The 20,234-nt window shown below is 48.0% G+C and overlaps 1 protein-coding gene across 1 annotated transcript in view; it reads right to left on the reverse strand.

The window, feature by feature from the left end:
• Positions 1-20,234, reverse strand: part of LOC138365739 (hematopoietic prostaglandin D synthase-like) — a 28,217-nt gene that overhangs the window by 1,141 nt on the left and 6,842 nt on the right. Inside the window, exon 2 of the mRNA XM_069326218.1 lies at positions 1,987-2,179. Coding sequence (XP_069182319.1) covers positions 1,987-2,179 — 193 coding nt within the window. The remainder of the gene's footprint in view (positions 1-1,986; positions 2,180-20,234) is intronic.

Genomic DNA, 20,234 nt, shown 5'->3' on the forward strand with positions numbered 1-20,234 from the left:
ATATATATATGTATATATATATATATATATATATATATATATATATATATATATATATATGTGTGTGTGTGTGTGTGTGTGTTTACTAGTTGTGTTTTTACGGGGTTGAGCTTTGCTCTTTCGGCCCGCCTCTCAACTGTCAATCAACTGTTTACTAACTACTTTTTTTTTTTTTTTTTTTTTTTTCCCCACACCACACACACACACCCCAGGAAGCAGCCCGTGAAAGCTGACTAACTCCCAGGTACCTATTTACTGCTAGGTAACAGGGGCACTTAGGGTGAAAGAAACTTTGCCCATTTGTTTCTGCCTCGTGCGGGAATCGAACCCGCGCCACAGAATTACGAGTCCTGCGCACTATCCACCAGGCTACGAGGCCCCCTATGTGTGTGTGTGTGTGTGTGTCGTACCTAGTAGCCAGAACGCACTTCTCGGCCTATTATGCAAGGCTCGATTTGCCTATTAGGCCAAGTGATTTTCTTTATTTCCCCCCAAAAAATTCAATTGGTGTATTTGAATTATTATTATTATATTATACTAGGAACATAAATTATTGCCTTAGTTATGTTAGTTTAGGTTTGGGTAAGATAAGTTAGGTTAGGTTAGGTTATATATCTACGTTAGTTTAAACTTAAATTAAACAAAATGAACTCATATGAAATAAAATGGATAGCTTTATCATTTCATAAGAAAAAAATTAGAAAAATATATAAAATTCAGGAAACGTGGTCTATTAGACAAATCGGACCTTGCATAGTTGACCATTTATTCATTTATTTATATATGCGAACAAACTTGAATGGTTCCCAAGCCAATATGCACACCTTAGAGGGATTTAAACCCAGAAAAAGAGGATCGAATTCCACTGTGGCATATCAAGTACTTTAGCCGCTAGACCACAACTGACTGTTCAAAAGTGTTGGTAGTCGTGGACGATTTCTCCAACACCCGACAGTGTTTGGTGGTCAACTTGGTCACAGATATTTCATTAAATCACCTCATTTGTTGGGGCCACGTGAGCAACACAAATGTAAACCAGCCTGAATGGTTCACAAGCCAAATATACAACCGAAAACTCCACACCCCAGAAGGATTCGAACCCAGACTTTTCGGTTGCATATATGCTTGGGAATCATTCAAGCTTGTTTGCATTTGTGTTGCTAACATGGCCCCAACAAATGATCTCCCTAACCCATCCCACTCCCTCCTCCCTCCTACTTCTCCCTCATTGCAAACCCCCGCCCATCCCCTCATTCCCTACACCCATCAACTCCCTACTCTCCCTCACTCCCTACTCTCACCAACCCCCTCCCTTCCTATTCCCACCAACTCTTACTCACTCTCTACCCCCACCCACTACCTATCCCCCACCTACTCTTCCCACTCTCTACCCCCACCCACTACCCCCCTCGCTCTCTATCCCCACCCACTACCCCCTTCACTCCCTACCCCCCTCACCACCTACCCCAACCCACTCCACCTCACTACCTACCCCACCCACTCCCCCTCCCTCCCTACACCCGACCTCTCCCTTTAACTCCTAACCCCAACCCTCTGCCAACCTCCACCTATTCACTCTCACTCCCTCTCCTCACCCGCTTCCCCTCACTTCCTACTCCCATACAATCTCACTCACTCCTTACCACCACCCACTCCCCCTCACTCTCTACCCCACCCACTCCCCCCCTCACTCCCTACTCCCACCAAATCTGCATCACTTCCTACCCCCATCTATCCCTCACTCCTTACCTTCACCCACTTCCTATCTCTACCCACTCCCGCTCACTCCCTACCGCAACCCACTCTCTCTACCCCACCCACTTCCTCTTATTCCCTACTCCCACCCACTCTCTGCTGCTACCTACCCCACCACAAACATTGAGTACAACTACCAGCTCTGCACAGTTCGGCTCAACAGTTTGTGAACCTCAGCCAGCCTAACTTCACAACTCTTGACATTTTTAAAGTCAATAAAAGGCAATATACCCTCCGTGCCAAATGCTGTGTGCCTCCATTAACAGTTCGAAGGCAGTGTCGGCAAGAGCGTCACAAAAAGCAGCTTCCAGGTCATCTTCCGGCACGAGTCCGGCTTTCTTGGCAGCGAAGCGAGCGATGGCCAGTGACTGGGGCAGCGTCTTACCGTCAACAATCAGTACCGGCAATTTGCCTCCTTCCGTAGCTGGACAAACACACGCAAGATAAGGTCATTATGGAGATCATTGTGAACAGTAAAATATAATGTATAACGTTAAAATAAATAGCTTAAGTTAAGATAAAAGTACAAATAACTTCGTGGGTATTTATGTTTGGGGAGTGCAGATGTTCAGCCCTTGAGAGAACGTTTGACACATCACCGACAACATGTTATCATACATACAGATTCGAGAACCGCCATTGAAACCTTGCAACAAGAACACATATGTGATAACATACATCTGATCACAAATGTCATATCATTAATGCAAACACTCAAACGACAAGGCCGAAGGGTACTTATCAACTGGGTGCCAAGTCATGTGGGAATAATAGGAAATGACATTGCAGACGAAGCTGCAAAACTTGCAACTAAGAGAAGAAATGTAGACATTTATATACCACAGAGTCTATCACAGATTAAGAAAGTAATTAGAAACAAAGCAAAGCAAAAGATGTACAGTGACCACAACACAGCAGTTGTAACATCAGGATCTGCGGGTTGGTACAAAAATTCAACCAACTACGAACCCCTTAGTTTGATGAAAGGGAGCAGTAGAGCAACAGAAGTACACTTACATCGCATCAGGCTTGGATACCCATGTGTATGGGAAATAGGCTTACAGGCTCCGGAAGATGAGTGGAAATGTCAACACTGTGGAGAAATGCCTGACAGACCACTGGAACATTATTTAACACAGTGCACAGTTACAAACCCATTAAGATTTCAACTTAGATTCCACAGATCAGAAGAAGTTGTTAAACACATATGGCAAAATCTTTCTGAAGCGACCATACGAGTCTTAAATACTCATACTCCGCCCAAGTAAAACAGAAACAAGCAACACTTAGTGGGCCAGCCAGAGGCTTAGGGCAAGCGCAGGAATATCCCTGCAAAAAAAAAAAAAAAATGTTTGACACATTTCAAGATCATGTTCATTGTTCAGAGTCTTAGATCACAGGATAATGAAAGTGTCAATAACATATTAAGGTAAATAGAAGAGTTGTGATTCAGTGTTGAATTGAACGTAATGAACTCAGCATGAGGATTACAGTACTGGATCATCTAACTTTGGAGATATTTTATTCAAATATTCAACAACAACAACGATGACAGCTACAACAAGCCGATGGTAGTGAATGACACACCATAATCTTCTCTGAAACAAACATAAGATCAGCAGATAAGTTTAAATGGATCATCTAGGCTGCCCGCACCCACAAAGAACACCGCATTAAGAGCAAATTTGCAGGTAGCAGCGTCATTGTACGGGTGGGTGGAGACAGAGCCATGAAGTTCATCACAGAGAATGAGCAGGCGTATGAAGGTAAGAGTTTAAAGCTGTTGAAAGCAAGTCAATAGATTAGACGGACCAAAATTATTAAGAACTACAGTATTCATGCTGATGTTAGGTATATTCAAGAGCTTCCCCTGACCATCTGGGCCAAGAGCAACATGGGACCTGGGAGAGTGCCAAAAAAATCAAGCAATTGCTCCGTGATTACAGTACCGGGCATAGGGCCATGCAGAGTGGAACTATATATCTGGCAGCTCGTTCTTATGCAGCAAATGCCAACGGAAGATCCACAGAACCTTACAATGTGATGGCCAAATTAGGTGAGGGTGTTGCACAGCTTTCACGACACTAAACTATGTCTGGAAAAGACTAATGATGGTGTCCCTGAAACACCCAAATGTGTCAACTTCAAGCAATCCCACTATGCCTGGAATCGATATTGCAGAATGAGACCTATTTGGCATTGCCCAACACATTAACCGATTCAGGTTCCAGGTGAATCAGTAAATAGAGGAACCCAGGGTTAGGAGGGCAATCAGGCCTGGGGCATTGGCATGAGCAGTGTAGATCACCACCACCACTTCCCTATCCCTGAGGTCTACCCCACCTCTTTCCCTTGCCAGGAACCCACCCACCCACACTTCAAACCCTACCCATGGTGCCACCCTCCCCCCTCCCCCGTACCAATGAACAAGACCTCTCCACCGTCTCCCATCTACCTCCCCTTCCCTTCCAAGCACTCCAGCCAACACCACTTCCCAAAGAGCCGGCCACCATCCTGACCCCCAGGAGACCGTCACTCTGGCTTGTGTCAACGCAATATTAGACCATATGATACAAGCTCACTCAGTCGTCCACCAAATATTGCAAAAAACAAACGGAACTTGAGAAAGCCCTCTGCCAGATTAAGACGACTCAGGACCAAATCCTAAAAATCCTGCAACAGCAGAGTTCATCAAGTGGAGGTCCAGCAAGCCAGAGTCTGGTGCAAGATGATGCAACACATCTCCTGACTCCAGAGCTTTGTGTTAGACAGAGAAGAACCGCCATCATCAATCTACTGGAACTTAGTGAATCACCACGTGGGAGGCGACGACGGCACCCCGTCATCCATACATTGTCCTTATTCACCTGGTTGTGTGAGCGGGAGGCTGACTGGTAGGTACCCTCTCTGGTCAATTATTCTGGTGTACAGAGTGAGGTAAAATATTATCAAATTCTTGTTCAGTATATCATATATAGTTAAAAATTCAAAGTGGCTCATTCCGGGTAGAAGTTGACACTTACAGGACCCTCGTGACACATGCACGCAAACGCACGTACGTATGCATGCACACACGCATGCACATGCAAAACACACACACACACACACACACACACACACACACACACACACACCTGCCCCCACCCAACCCTCCCTCCCCCCCACCCCATTCTGACCCTGACACTCCTTCCCCATTCCCATCATGTCCCCCCTCCCACCTTTCCCCCCTATCCCCCCTCCCCCTTCATCCCATACCCTCCCTATCCCTCCTCCCCCCTCACCCCGTATCCTCCATGCCCCCCGTATCTCCTTAACCCCCACCCTACCTGTCCCCCCTTCCCTTAAACCCCCACCCCCATCCCAAAATCCTCTGAGACCCTGCAAACCACCTCACAGATCCTCTCACCCACGGAACAGCTTCCCACATTAGCAGAATGCTCGCCAAGAAAGGGACATGAAAATGAACAGAAGAAAGTGAGCTTCAAGGCGATGTACACTAACATAGATGGGATTTCAAATAAAACAAGTGAACTTGGAGAATGGGCACTAGAAGAAAACCCAGATATAATAGCACTCACAGAAACTAAGTTAACGAAAATCATAACAAACGCAGTGTTTCCACAGGGCTACTATGTAGTGAGGAAAGAGAGAGAAGGGAGAGGAGGAGGTGGTGTAGCTTTGCTACTAAGGGAAGGTTGGAGTTTCGAAGAGATGGTAATTCAGAACTGTGAAGGTTTCAGTGACTACATATCAGGCACCATAGAAACTGGAGGACAGAAAATTAAAGTAGTAGTGATATATAACCCCCCAACGAATGTCAGAAGACCCAGACAGGAATATGATAGAAACAACTTGACCACCATCAATATAATAGAGAGAGCAGCTTCTGTGGCTAGCAGGAACGGATCCAGACTTCTAATCATGGGAGACTTCAACCATGGGAAGATAGATTAGGGGAACAGAGATCCACATGGAGGCCCAGACACAGGAGAGCTAAGCTGCTGGATGTGGCAACAAGAAACTTTCTAAGTCAACACGTCAAGGGACCGACAAGAATGAGAGGAGGGGATGAACCAGCCTTGCTTGATCTGATATTTACCCTAAATGAGTCGGATATAAGGGAAGTTAAGTTGGAAGCCCCCTTGGGAATGAGTGATCATAGTGTATTGAGCTTTGAGTACCTGGTTGAGCTGGGAATTATCACCCCCCAAAAAAGAACTGGGAACCAAAGGGCTGGCGTACCGAAAGGGAAACTATGAGGAAATTAATAAATTCCTATGGGATATACACTGGGACACAGAACTCGGAACCAAGTCCGTACAAGAAATGATGGACTATGTCACCCAAAAATGTCAGGAGGCTGTAAGCAGGTTTGTCCCAGCCCAACAGGAAAACACAGAGAAGCAAAGGAAAAATCCGTGGTTTAATGGGGAATGTATGAAAGCAAAGGAGCTGAACAAAAGGGCATGGAGGAACTTCCGTAATAACAGAACACCAGAAAGTAGAGAGAGATACCAGAGAACCAGGAACGAGTATGTCAGTGTGAGAAGAGCAGCTGAGAAAAGGTATGAAAATGATATAGCTAATAAAGCCAAGACCGAACCAAAGTTACTACACAGTCACATCAGGAGGAAGACAACAGTGAAGGAACAGGTGATGAAACTTAGGGTGGGCGAGGACAGGTACACAGAGAATGACAAAGAGGTGTGTGAAGAACTCAACAAAAGGTTCCAGGAGGTCTTTACAATAGAACAGGGAGATGTCGCGGCGCTAGAAAAGGTGGCAGCAAACCAGGTGACCTTGGATAGGTTCGAAATTACAAGAGATGAGGTCAAGAAGCACCTATTGGAGCTGGATGTGAGAAACGCTGTTGGGCCAGATGGAATCTCGCCATGGGTATTGAAAGAGTGTGCAGGAGCACTTTGCCTACCACTCTCCATAGTGTATAGTAGGTCACTGGAAACGGGGGACCTACCAGAAATATGGAAGACTGCTAATGTAGTACCAATATACAAAAAGGGTGACAGACAAGAGGCACTGAACTACAGGCCAGTGTCCCTAACTTGTATACCATGCAAGGTGATGGAGAAGATTGTGAGAAAAAACCTAGTAACACATCTGGAGAGAAGAGACTTCGTGACAACCCATCAACATGGGTTCAGGGAGGGTAAATCTTGCCTTACAGGCTTGATAGAATTCTACGATCAGGTGACAAAGATTAAACAAGAAAGAGAAGGGTGGGTGGACTGCATTTTTTTGGACTTTTGGGAAGCCTTTGACACAGTACCCCATAAAAGGTTGATGCATAAGCTGGAGAAACAGGCAGGAGTAACTGGTAGGGCGCTCCAGTGGATAAGGGAGTACCTGAACAATAGGAAGCAGAGAGTTACAGTGAAGGGAGAGACCTCAGACTGGCGTGAAGTCACCAGTGGAGTCCCACAGGGCTCTGTACTTGGACCTATCCTGTTTCTGATATACGTAAATGATCTCCCAGAGGGTATAGACTCATTCCTCTCAATGTTTGCTGACGACACCAAAATTATGAGAAGGATTAAGACAGAAGAGGACAGCTTGAGGCTTCAAGAAGACCTGGACAAGCTGCAGGAATGGTCGAACAAATGGCTGTTAGAGTTTAATCCAAGCAAATGTAATGTAATGAAGATAGGGGTAGGAAGCAGGAGACCAGATACAAGTTATCATTTGGGAGATGAAATATTTCAGGAGTCAGAGAGAGAGAAAGACCTGGGGGTTGATATCTCGCCAGACCTGTCCCCTGAAGCTCATATCAAGCGAAATTAAACCTCACTTCGCTGGAAGACAGAAGAGTTAGGGGGAACATGATCACCACATTCAAGATTCTGAAGGGAATTGATAGGGTAGATAAAGACAGGCTATTTAACACAAGGGGACACAGGTGGAAACTGAGTGCCCAAATGAGCCTCAGAGATATTAGAAAGAACATTTTTAGTGTCAGAGTGGTTGACAAATGGAATGCATTAGAAAGTGATGTGGTGGAGGCTGACTCCATACACAGTTTCAAGTGTAGATATGATAGAGCCCAATAGGCTCAGGAATCTGTACACCTGTTGATTGACGGTTGAGAGGCGGGACCAAAGAGCCAGAGCTCAACCCCTCCAAACACAACTAGGTGAGTACACACACACACACACACACACACACACACACACACACACACACACACACACACACACACACACACACACACACACACACACACACACACACACACACACACACACACAACCACATATATATCCACACACTTCTGGATATAAGTTAACAAATGGAAACGAACCTCAAGGGAAATATTTGGCTCATGTGGGAACTAGTTTCTGGCACCCAAGTGTGAAAAAAAACACTACGCCCTACACCTGAGAACTACCCCCCTTCTCTCGCCCCCCCACCACCCCCCACCATAGCACCAACAGTACACACACAGCCTCTCTCTCTCTCTCTCTCTCTCTCTCTCTCTCTCTCTCTCTCTCTCTCTCTCTCTCTCTCTCTCTCTCTCTCTCTCTCTCTCTCTCTCTCTCTCTCTCTCTCTCTCTCTTTCCTCCTTCTCTCTTTCCTCCTTCTCTCTCTATCTCTCTCTCTCTTTCTCTCTCTCTCTCTCTCTTTCTCTCTCTCTCTCTCTCTCTCTCTCTCTCTCTCTCATAGGGAAAACATGGCAGGGACACAAACTCGGGGTGACAAACGCAGGAGGACTATCACGGCTGGAACAAACTCAGAGGATGGAGTGGAACAGGAAGCCTGGATGAAGGGAGTATTCCAGCACATGTGGAATGAATTAAGTGAAGGACTGAGGGTAATGAGTGTTGGGGGGTTTCACCTCTCTTCTCTCAAGTCTGGGGTGAGCAATAGTTATGCTCAAGGTAACTCACCGTAGCCCTGCGGGTCTTCCCTCGATCCTCACGGCGCCACTGCACGCCAGGAGAGTCTCCCAGTCAATCTTAACGGCCTCTTATTAAGAAAGAGTGAGAACACGACTCGATCACATCGACTGTCGTGTGCCCTCCCCAACAATAGGGCTCTACGGTTATTCACAAGATCGCCAACTGGTGTTTAAGGTGGCCAGTAACACCATCAGTGGACTGGTGTATTCAGTGGTAGCCTTGGCAAGGTCATACTCAAAGATCAGGAATCAGGCAGGTACTTATTGTTATCACTCTATGTTTACCAGTATCATATAGCCACAAGATCAATGGAGGGGATGATAAAAACACTAAGATAGTTTTGTATTTTACTTAAAATGTATGAAAGATGTCACAAGGCCACACAATAATCGATAAATCAACTGATCCTGACTCGGCCGGTAATTCCCACGGATATTATGCGATCACTAGAGGGCAACACTCTCCCCCTCCTCATCAAGTGTCAAGAACAGCTGATCGCAATGGTCACTCCGCGCGAAATTTGCTTGTTTGCTAGATTCACGCGCGCGGTTTCTTTAAATTCTCCAATATTACTAGAAACTCGCACACTCTATATTGGCACAAATAAACCGAATTACTTAGTTACACTGTACTCAGGCTCAAACCGTCTTTTCTACAATCAATTCTACAATGATTCACTGTAATGGTCTTACACTGTTATTTATCCAACAATATATAATGAAATATTAACACGGGAGTTTTCAGTACTTTCTCTCGTGGGCGATAACGCAATGATTCACTGTACTCACAAATGATTATTCACTGAATGGACATAGACATATATATGGTATATAAATCAATCATCAATACATGGAAAATAAATAGTTTCTGGGCACATAGCCTAACCTCCACATACTGGCATAATCTTATATATATTTTACCACTATATGTTCATATCAAAATCTATAGAAAGATATACACAACACAGTAAATTTATCACTGGTTCCTGGTGCCTGTACACACCAATAATCAACATAAATAATACAAGTACTCTTGATAGTACTGTCTAGCACCCTGGTGCTTTACCGTGACATAGGTGAGACTTGCTCACGACATATAAAATCTTCAGGCTAGATAATATAGCCAAATAACACAGCTAACTAAAGGGGAATGGGGAGGGAACTAGAACCACCTACTTCACCCTATCCTCCGATGAGAGTCGAGATGTAGCTCCTGGTCCTCGTGTCGGGAACGCCCCCACACTACGCGTCGTCGTGTCCTACCAGAGCCTCTCGTCGTCCCACCGTTTAGCGCGTCGTCTCCGTGCCTCCTCACTGCAGGTCCGTCCTCCTCCTTGACTTCTTGAAGGTTGGAGTCGGTCTCCTGGCCGTCGTCTTCTCCCAGCAACGGCTGTCGCCTACGTCTCAGCTACAGTCGTTCGGTTTCCCCAAATAGTCCTCTCTTCCTCAGCTACCCAGTGGCTCTGTCAGCCACTACGCTGTCACGAACTGGTGAATTGCCACAGGCGTCAACATACGTCACTGCACGGCTTCACTGCTACTGGCACAGTACCTGACTGGAGCACTTGTTGCTCAAATAACCGTCAATTCCCTCTTCTGGTTCAACACATGAACTAGGGAAGACTTCTCAGAGTACTGGCGGACTTCAGGTGACGCGTAAATCCACGGTAGTGGGAAACAGCTGTCCGACAGACAGGACCACTCGTCGCACGTCCGACCTCTATGACGTGTCGTGTCTGACTCTCGCGCCAGCCCGGCGCGCTGGCCGGACCCCCTTCCTTCGTGACGTCACTTTCGCTACGGGAAGTTTTCATTGGCTCCCGGTGCCACATTGCTGTCGGTGACCAATCCGGTGCCACTGACGTCACACGGTTTTGGCGGGAGATCAGGGAAGCCAGCGCCATTTTGGCTCCCTAAAGGGCCTAAACCACAGGCCAAAATATCACTATTTCACAAATTTCTCGGCTCTTCGAGAACACTTCACTCTCTCCCATATATCAAATTGTAGCCTGCAACGTAGAGAACGTTTGGGAAAAGTAGACATGACTCTTACTGCAGGCGTGGGAGAATTACAAGGGGGGGAACTCCGTCACATACCCCTCCCCTTAAAATAAGAGTCATGTCTCGTTAGTGTATGCGGGATAGGGCGTCCGCCACTACGCCGTCCTTCCCCTTGATGTGCTTGACCTTGATCCTTGTCAGACTCTCAGTGCGGGTGAGACTGGTGCCGTCTGCCCTGGACCACTTACTTTCCTCCTCCGGGAGTTCTCGGTCCCTCGGTACACTCAGACCCGTCTTCCGCTGGGTTTCTCGGGACATCGTTCCGTCCTGCTTGGCGGCTCTACCTTCCACAGTGAAGAAAGGTCTCAGGCGGCCTGCGTGACACACCTGTTTCTTTCGGGGTCCATCCGGCTTCCCAATCTCGTACGACACTGGACCCAACCGTCGCAGCACTCGATATGGTCTCTTGAACCGCGACTTGGTCACTCTACCTTTACCTGGCAGCACAACCATTACTTGTGATCCGGCCTGAAAATCCCTCTGCGCAGCTCTCCTGTCGCACCACTCCGACATCTTACGTTGCGCCTTCTTCAGGAGTTTCCTAGCCAGTCCCTTCGCTCTAGTGAGACGTTCTTTGAACTTTTGGACATATTTATTCACCGTTCTCACGGTCGCTCCTGGCGTCCATCGTTCCTTCATCATGAATAGCATGGCACATATAATATAGATAAACGGAAAGTAAGCCTTCTCAGGACCCACACGGCCTCCTTCGGCCTTACTAACCAATTCGGGGAACTCCTCTTGCTGTAACTCTCCGAGACGAGTGCGGTTTACCCCTGGAGAACTGGTGAGTGTCACCTGCAACTCACCATTCGGGCTACTTTCGCCCTCCGCTCGTCCTCCGGGTCCTACGCAGAGGTGATCTGTTCCCAGGCTGTCAATCGACTCCTCAGCCCCATCAGATCCACAACCTCCTGGTTCTTCGCGTTGTCTCGGTGTCTCAGTACAAACTGGGATCGCCACCGGTGCGATTCCCTTCTCGTCCCCACAGACGTTCAAATCTTCGCCTGTCTCCTCGTGTTGTTCTGGGCACTCTTCGCCTTTCACGAGATGCGGGAGGACGTATCCTCCACATGCGTCATTCCCCAAAATGACCTGTGCCTCCATCTTGGGCATTGATGTACAGACTCCCACCACTAGGGTCTGGCAGCCATATTCGGAATTTAAAGTTACCTGGTGTAGGGGCATCCTCACTGGGCCTCCCACAGTGGCCACCCGTGCCACCCCCACACTGGTACTTTCGTAACCCTCGGGGAACAGGGTTTCACTTACCAGGGTAAAGTCAGCCCCGGTGTCTCTTAGCATCTTCACGGGGATGGGGTCTGCGACCCCCATCCTTACGGTTCCTTGACACATGAATGGGTGAACTTTCTTCTCCCCATTCAGCACGGGTTCATCCCGCACTCCCTCGGCCCTCTGGTCCTCGAACATCGCTAAAGCGACGTGTCCCCGCTGCTTAGGGCGTCTGCATTCCCGCGCGACGTGTCCGGGTATTCCGCAGTTGTAGCAGCGGCCCTTCGGCGGAGACCATCCACCACCGCTCGTCTTAGCACTGCCTCCAGAGACCGTCACACCCTGTGTCTTTCCCGCCTCACTTGTCGTTTCTTTCCCTGCAGTAACAGTTCCCGAGCTCTCAGCTTGGTTCTCCTCTATCGGGTCTACAGCACCTTTTGTTCCTCGGGTGTTCCAACTTGAGAAATGGGACTTGGGAGAACTCGTTCCTGCCCTCCATCCATCCGTCCTTCTATAACTCCGATCGTTTCCGACGTATGCGGGTGGTCGGTTCTGTCCCTCTCGGCGTGGGCGTAGGGCTTCTTCTAACATGTCGGCCCGGTCGGCTGCGGCCCTCAGGTCCTTTATGTTCGCCTCCTTTATCCTCATCCTGATCTCAGGAGAGAGCACGGACATAAACTTTTCCATGGCCATTAGTTCCTTGACCTCTTCGACCGACCTTGCTTCTTCAGAGTCCAGCCACTTAAGGAGCTTTCTTTCAATGTCCCTCGCCGTCTCCGCATACGATTTTCCTGGCAACCGGGTACATTCTCTAAACCTCTTTCTGTAACACTCCGGCGTGAGTTTAAAGGAACGGAGCACAGCTCGTTTTACCGCATCGTAGTTAGTGCATTCTTGGAAGTCGAGCATAGTGAAGGCTTGGCGAGCTTCCCCTGTGAGCCTTCCTTGGACCAACTCCGCCCACTCCGCCCTCGGCCACCTCTTCATAGCAGCAACTCTCTCAAAGTGATCGAAGAAACTTTCGGCTTCACTAGGCACAAAGACCGGCAGGTCTCGTTCCCTCACTCGTCGGTCTTCCTGTGGCGGGGCAGGGGCACCTAGTCCCAGTTCAGCTCGCTTCAGCTCCACCTCCTGGTTGGCTTCTATTTCCATTTGTCTCAGCCTAACTTCTTGCTCTCGTTCTTCCCTGCGCAGCTGTGCTTCTCGTTCTTGCTCTTCCCGGCGCAGCTGTGCTTCTCGTTCCTCACGCTTCGTCTGTGCTTCTCGCTCCTGTTCCTCCCGGCGCAGCTGTGCTTCTCGCTCTTGCTCTTCTTTGCGCTGTTGTGCCTCTTCTCTCCTCAGCTGCGCTTCTGCTTCTCGCTCTTCTTTGCGCTGCTGTGCTTCTGCTTCTCGCTCTTCTTTGCGCTGCTGTGCTTCTCGCTCTTCTTTACGCTGCTGTGCTTCTCGCTCTTCTTTACACTGCTGTGCCTCTCGCTCTTCTTTACGCTGCTGTGCCTCTAGCTGCAGCTTCATTATTTCCAGCTTAATGCTGTGCCTGCTGCCGCTGGATCCCCTGCTGCTTCCACCAATACTCAGGTGCTCACCCTCACTGGCAGGTGTTTGGGGCCGTTCCTCCCCCAAAGCTTCGTCTCGAGCCTTTAGCTGAGCCATTATCTCTAGTCTTCTTTCACCAACTCGGGCAGATTTCAGCTTTATTCCAAAATGATCCGCTATAGCCTGTAACTGTGCCTTGGTGCACTCTTCCAGCACCTGTTCGTCTCTAGAGTCAATAAACCTCGCTACTTTATCATCCTCCATCTTGTGCTACGAGTGTTAACCTGCACCTGATCTCTAACACCACTGCCAAGTACCACTGCAACCTTTACTCCGATCGAAATCCTGGCAAGGTCGCCAATGTTGGAGGGTTTCACCTCTCTTCTCTCTAGTCTGGGGTGAGCAATAGTTATGCTCAAGGTAACTCACCGTAGCCCTGCGGGTCTTCCCTCGATCCTCACGGCGCCACTGCACGCCAGGAGAGTCTCCCAGTCAATCTTAACGGCCTCTTATTAAGAAAGAGTGAGAACACGACTCGATCACATCGACTGTCGTGTGCCCTCCCCAACAATAGGGCTCTACGGTTATTCACAAGATCGCCAACTGGTGTTTAAGGTGGCCAGTAACACCATCAGTGGACTGGTGTATTCAGTGGTAGCCTTGGCAAGGTCATACTCAAAGATCAGGAATCAGGCAGGTACTTATTGTTATCACTCTATGTTTACCAGTATCATATAGCCACAAGATCAATGGAGGGGATGATAAAAACACTAAGATAGTTTTGTATTTTACTTAAAATGTATGAAAGATGTCACAAGGCCACACAATAATCGATAAATCAACTGATCCTGACTCGGCCGGTAATTCCCACGGATATTATGCGATCACTAGAGGGCAACAATCTCCCCCTCCTCATCAAGTGTCAAGAACAGCTGATCGCAATGGTCACTCCGCGCGAAATTTGCTTGTTTGCTAGATTCACGCGCGCGGTTTCTTTAAATTCTCCAATATTACTAGAAACTCGCACACTCTATATTGGCACAAATAAACCGAATTACTTAGTTACACTGTACTCAGGCTCAAACCGTCTTTTCTACAATCAATTCTACAATGATTCACTGTAATGGTCTTACACTGTTATTTATCCAACAATATATAATGAAATATTAACACGGGAGTTTTCAGTACTTTCTCTCGTGGGCGATAACGCAATGATTCACTGTACTCACAAATGATTATTCACTGAATGGACATAGACATATATATGGTATATAAATCAATCATCAATACATGGAAAATAAATAGTTTCTGGGCACATAGCCTAACCTCCACATACTGGCATAATCTTATATATATTTTACCACTATATGTTCATATCAAAATCTATAGAAAGATATACACAACACAGTAAATTTATCACTGGTTCCTGGTGCCTGTACACACCAATAATCAACATAAATAATACAAGTACTCTTGATAGTACTGTCTAGCACCCTGGTGCTTTACCGTGACATAGGTGAGACTTGCTCACGACATATAAAATCTTCAGGCTAGATAATATAGCCAAATAACACAGCTAACTAAAGGGGAATGGGGAGGGAACTAGAACCACCTACTTCACCCTATCCTCCGATGAGAGTCGAGATGTAGCTCCTGGTCCTCGTGTCGGGAACGCCCCCACACTACGCGTCGTCGTGTCCTACCAGAGCCTCTCGTCGTCCCACCGTTTAGCGCGTCGTCTCCGTGCCTCCTCACTGCAGGTCCGTCCTCCTCCTTGACTTCTTGAAGGTTGGAGTCGGTCTCCTGGCCGTCGTCTTCTCCCAGCAACGGCTGTCGCCTACGTCTCAGCTACAGTCGTTCGGTTTCCCCAAATAGTCCTCTCTTCCTCAGCTACCCAGTGGCTCTGTCAGCCACTACGCTGTCACGAACTGGTGAATTGCCACAGGCGTCAACATACGTCACTGCACGGCTTCACTGCTACTGGCACAGTACCTGACTGGAGCACTTGTTGCTCAAATAACCGTCAATTCCCTCTTCTGGTTCAACACATGAACTAGGGAAGACTTCTCAGAGTACTGGCGGACTTCAGGTGACGCGTAAATCCACGGTAGTGGGAAACAGCTGTCCGACAGACAGGACCACTCGTCGCACGTCCGACCTCTATGACGTGTCGTGTCTGACTCTCGCGCCAGCCCGGCGCGCTGGCCGGACCCCCTTCCTTCGTGACGTCACTTTCGCTACGGGAAGTTTTCATTGGCTCCCGGTGCCACATTGCTGTCGGTGACCAATCCGGTGCCACTGACGTCACACGGTTTTGGCGGGAGATCAGGGAAGCCAGCGCCATTTTGGCTCCCTAAAGGGCCTAAACCACAGGCCAAAATATCACTATTTCACAAATTTCTCGGCTCTTCGAGAACACTTCACTCTCTCCCATATATCAAATTGTAGCCTGCAACGTAGAGAACGTTTGGGAAAAGTAGACATGACTCTTACTGCAGGCGTGGGAGAATTACAAGGGGGGGAACTCCGTCACATGAGGGAGACAGTAGCCAACCTGCAAGATGATCTAAGGGCAGCAAAGGAGGAGATAAGATGCCTGAAGGAGACTCCTCCGCAATACCAGGCACAAACCGTATCTCAGGGAGATGGGAATGCTACTGTGGAAGGGACCTCCACAACACAGCTCTCATTTGCTGAAATGCTTCAGGGCTCTTAAAAAGATCCCTGAAGCTAGGTCCGCAGTTAGGGAAGTTGCCATGGAAGTGGCTTCCTCTCAGGAAGCAGCAAGATGTACTAGTCGGCTGATAGAGAGAAAAAGAGCAGTAGTAGTAGCAGGCATTAAAGAGCAAACAGTGACCAGCCCAAAGGAGTGGAGAGACTAGGACAAAAACATAGTTACCGAGATCCTTAAAGAGGTAAGGATGGAGGGAACTGACCAAAATGTTGAAAAGGTTTCCAGGTTTGGAAAGTACAACAAGGACAGAGACCGAATGATAAAGGTGGTATTCATGAACGAGATCACAAAAGAGGAACTGTTAGCAAGGAAGAGCAGTCTAGTAAATGTACAGAAGTTCAAAAAAGTATTCCTGCAGAGGGATATGACAAAGGAAGAGAGAAGGCAGGCAGCAGATACAAGGAAAGAGCGCAGGGAGAGAGAAAGGGATCAGAGAACCACAACCCCAAACCCTACAATCCCAGAGGAGAGTGGGGAACCCTCCTCAAACAGTGCAACAGCCGGAGCACCACCCCCACATTCTACCCAACAGACACCCAACCTGCCCCATCCCCTGTCAGCCCCCCCACTAAGTGCCCTCATAGGGCACCCTCCCCCCCACCCAACCCCCTACTCCCAATCACCCCCTCCTCCAACTCACCCCTCTCCCCAGGACCTCAATTCTCCCCCATCACCCAAGCCCTCCCTTCTTCCACATGCCCTCCCGTCTCTCCCACCTCCAAGCTCTCCGTTCTCCCCCACCCCCCTAAGCCCCCCACTTTCCCCTACCCCACCTAAGCCTTCCCCTCTCCACCACTCCCCTAAACCCTCCCCTCTTGCTCACCCACCTCAGCCTTCCCTTCCCCCCCCCCAACGCCCCCCAAGCCTTTCCCCTTTTTCTGCCTCCCCAAGCCCCCCTTTCTCCCCGATCCCCCCAAGCCTCTCCTTCCCCCATGCTCCCCCAACCCTCCCCCTCTCACCCCCCCCCCAAACCCTCCCCTTCTCACTCTCCCCCCAACTCTCCCCCTCTTACTCTCCCCCTCTCACCCCCCCTACTTTCCCCCTCTCACCCCCCTACCCTCCCCCTTTTACCCACCCCCCAAGCCCTTCCTCCTCCACCAGTCTCCCTGCACCACATCCTCCCAGCTCCCGATCACCCTAGATCCCACAGATATCCCCCCACCCCTGAGGAGATACAGAAGAGAGTCAGTTTCAAGGTAATGTACTCGAACATAGATGGGATCACAAGCTAGGCAAGTGAACTAAGAGAAAGAGCACAGGAAGTGAACCCAGATGTAATCGGACTCGCTGAAACCAAACTCGCAGGAATCATAACGAATGCCGTGTTTCCCCAGGAGTACACAGTAATAAGGAGAGGGAAGGTAGGGGAGGAGGCAGAGTGGCCCTACTCATGAGACAGGAATGCAGTTTTAAGAAGATAGCTATCCTTGGCTGTGAGGATTTCAGAGACTACATAGCAGGCACCATAACAATGGGAGGACCAAGAATAGTAGTAGCAGTAATATACAACCCTCCACCAAATGACAGAAGACCCAGTCAAGAGTATGAAAACAACAACATGGCAGTTAACACTATAATTGAGAAGGCAGCCTCTGCTGCATGTAGAAATTGATCCCACCTGCTCATCATGGGCGACTTAAATCACGGAATGATTGACTGGGAGAACAAGGAACCGCATGGAGGCAAGGATACATGGAGAGCCAAACTATTGGAGGTGGTGACTAGAAACTTTTTAACCCAGCATATCAGAGAACCCACAAGGATGAGAGGAAATGACGAACCAGCGAGACTCGACCTAGTCTTCACTCTGAACGACTCCATTATAAGAGAAATCGGTTTTGAGGACCCAGTAGGAATGAGCGACCACAGTGTCCTGGTGTTTGAGTACCTGATTGAAGAAGGATTATTGAACTCGAGGAGGGATACCGAAAACAAAAGGTTGCCATACCGAAAGGGAAACTATGACGGGATAAGAAAATTCCTAACAGATATAGCATGGGAAACAGAGCTCAGGGGAAAGATGGCCCAAGGCATGATGGACTACATCACGCAGAAATGCAAGGAAGCAGCAAACAAGTTTGTCCCAGTCCAAAAGGAAAACAGTGAGATGAAGATGAGAAACCCATGGTTTAATCAGAGATGTAGGCTAGCTAAGCAGCAAAGTAAAAGTGCATGGAGAAACTATAGGAATAACAGGACACTGGAGAGCAGAGAAAGATACCAGAGTGCAAGGAATGAATATGTCAGGATGAGAAGAGAGGCAGAAAGACAATACGAAAATGACATCGCAAGCAAGGCAAAGACTCAGCCTAAATTGCTGCATAGCCACATCAGGAGAAAAACAACAGTAAAGGAACAGGTTATGAAATTAAGGATAGGGGCAGAAGGATTCACTACAAACGACAAGGAAGTGTGTGAGGAACTGAATAAGAATTTCCAGGTCTTCACCTTAGAGCAAGGAGAAATTCCAGAGATAAGAGAGGGAATAGTTAACCAGGAACCACTGTATGAGTTTGAGATTACCAGCGGGGAAGTACGGAAGTGTTTACTAGAGTTGGATGTGACAAAGGATATAAGTCCAGATGGAATCTCTCCTTGGATACTAAAGGAAGGAGCAGAAGAACTGTGCCTGCCACTCTCCATAGTGTATAACAAATCACTAGCAACAGGGGAACTGGCAGAAATTTTTAAAGCAGCTAACGTAGTCCCGATAGACAAGAAAGGGGATAGACAGGAGGCACTGAACTACAGGCCAGTGTTCCTAACCTGCATACCATGCAAGCTGATGGAGAAGTTTGTGCGAAGGAAGCTAGTGGAACATCTGGAGCGAAAGAACTTTGTAACACAGCATCAACATGGGTTCAAGAATGGCAGGTCCTGCCTCACAGGGTTACTTGAATTCTACGACCAGGCAAGAAATAGAAGGGTGGGCAGATTGCATATTTTTGGATTGTCAGAAAGCCTTTGATACAGTGCCACACAAGAGGCTAGTAAAAAAGTTGGAGATGCAGGCTGGAGTGAAAGGGAAGGTACTCCATTTGATAATGGACTACCTAAGCAACAGGAGACAACGAGTCAGTGTGAGGGGTGAGGTCTCAGATTAGCGAGACGTTACAAGTGGAGTCCCGCAGGGGTCAGTCCTTGGACCTATACTGTTTCTGATATATGTAAATGATCTCCCAGAGGGTATAGACTCGTTTCTCTCAATGTTTGCTGATGATACAAAAATTATGAGGAGGATTGAAACAAAGAATGATAGTAGGAGGCTACAAGATGACCTAGATAGACTGAGTGAATGGTCCAACAAATGGCTGTTGAAGTTCAACCCGAGTAAATGCAAAGTAATGAAACTAGGCAGTGGAAACAGGAGGCCAGACACAGGATACAGAATAGGAGATGAAGTACTTAATGAAACGGACAGAGAGAAAGATCTAGGAGTTGATATCACACCAAACCTGTCTCCTGAAGCCCACATAAAAAGAATAACGTCTGCGGCATATGCGGGGCTGGCTAACATCAGAACAGCGTTCAGGAACCTGTGTAAGGAATTATTCAGAATCTTGTACACCACATATGTAAGACGAATCCTAGAGCATGCGGCCCCAGCATGGAGCCCGTACCTTGTCAAGCACACGACAAAGCTGGAAAAAGTTCAGAGGTATGCTACTAGACTAGTCCCAGAACTAAAAGGCATGGGTTACGAGGAAAGGCTGCGGGAAATGCACTTTACGACACTGGAAGACAGAAGAGTAAGGGGAGACATGATCACAACCTACAAAATCCTCAGGGGAATCGACCGGGTAAACAAGGATACACTATTCAACACTCGTGGTACGCGAATAAGGGGACACAGGTGGAAACTGAGTACCCACACGAGCCACAGGGACGTTAGAAGGAACTTTTTCAGTGTCAGAGTTGTTAACGCATGGAATGCATTAGTCAGTGATGTGGTGGAGGCTGACTCTATACACAGTTTCAAATGTAGATATGATAGAGCCCAGTAGG

The sequence above is a fragment of the Procambarus clarkii genome, chromosome 17 (assembly GCF_040958095.1).
Source record: "Procambarus clarkii isolate CNS0578487 chromosome 17, FALCON_Pclarkii_2.0, whole genome shotgun sequence".
NCBI lineage: Eukaryota > Metazoa > Arthropoda > Malacostraca > Decapoda > Cambaridae > Procambarus > Procambarus clarkii.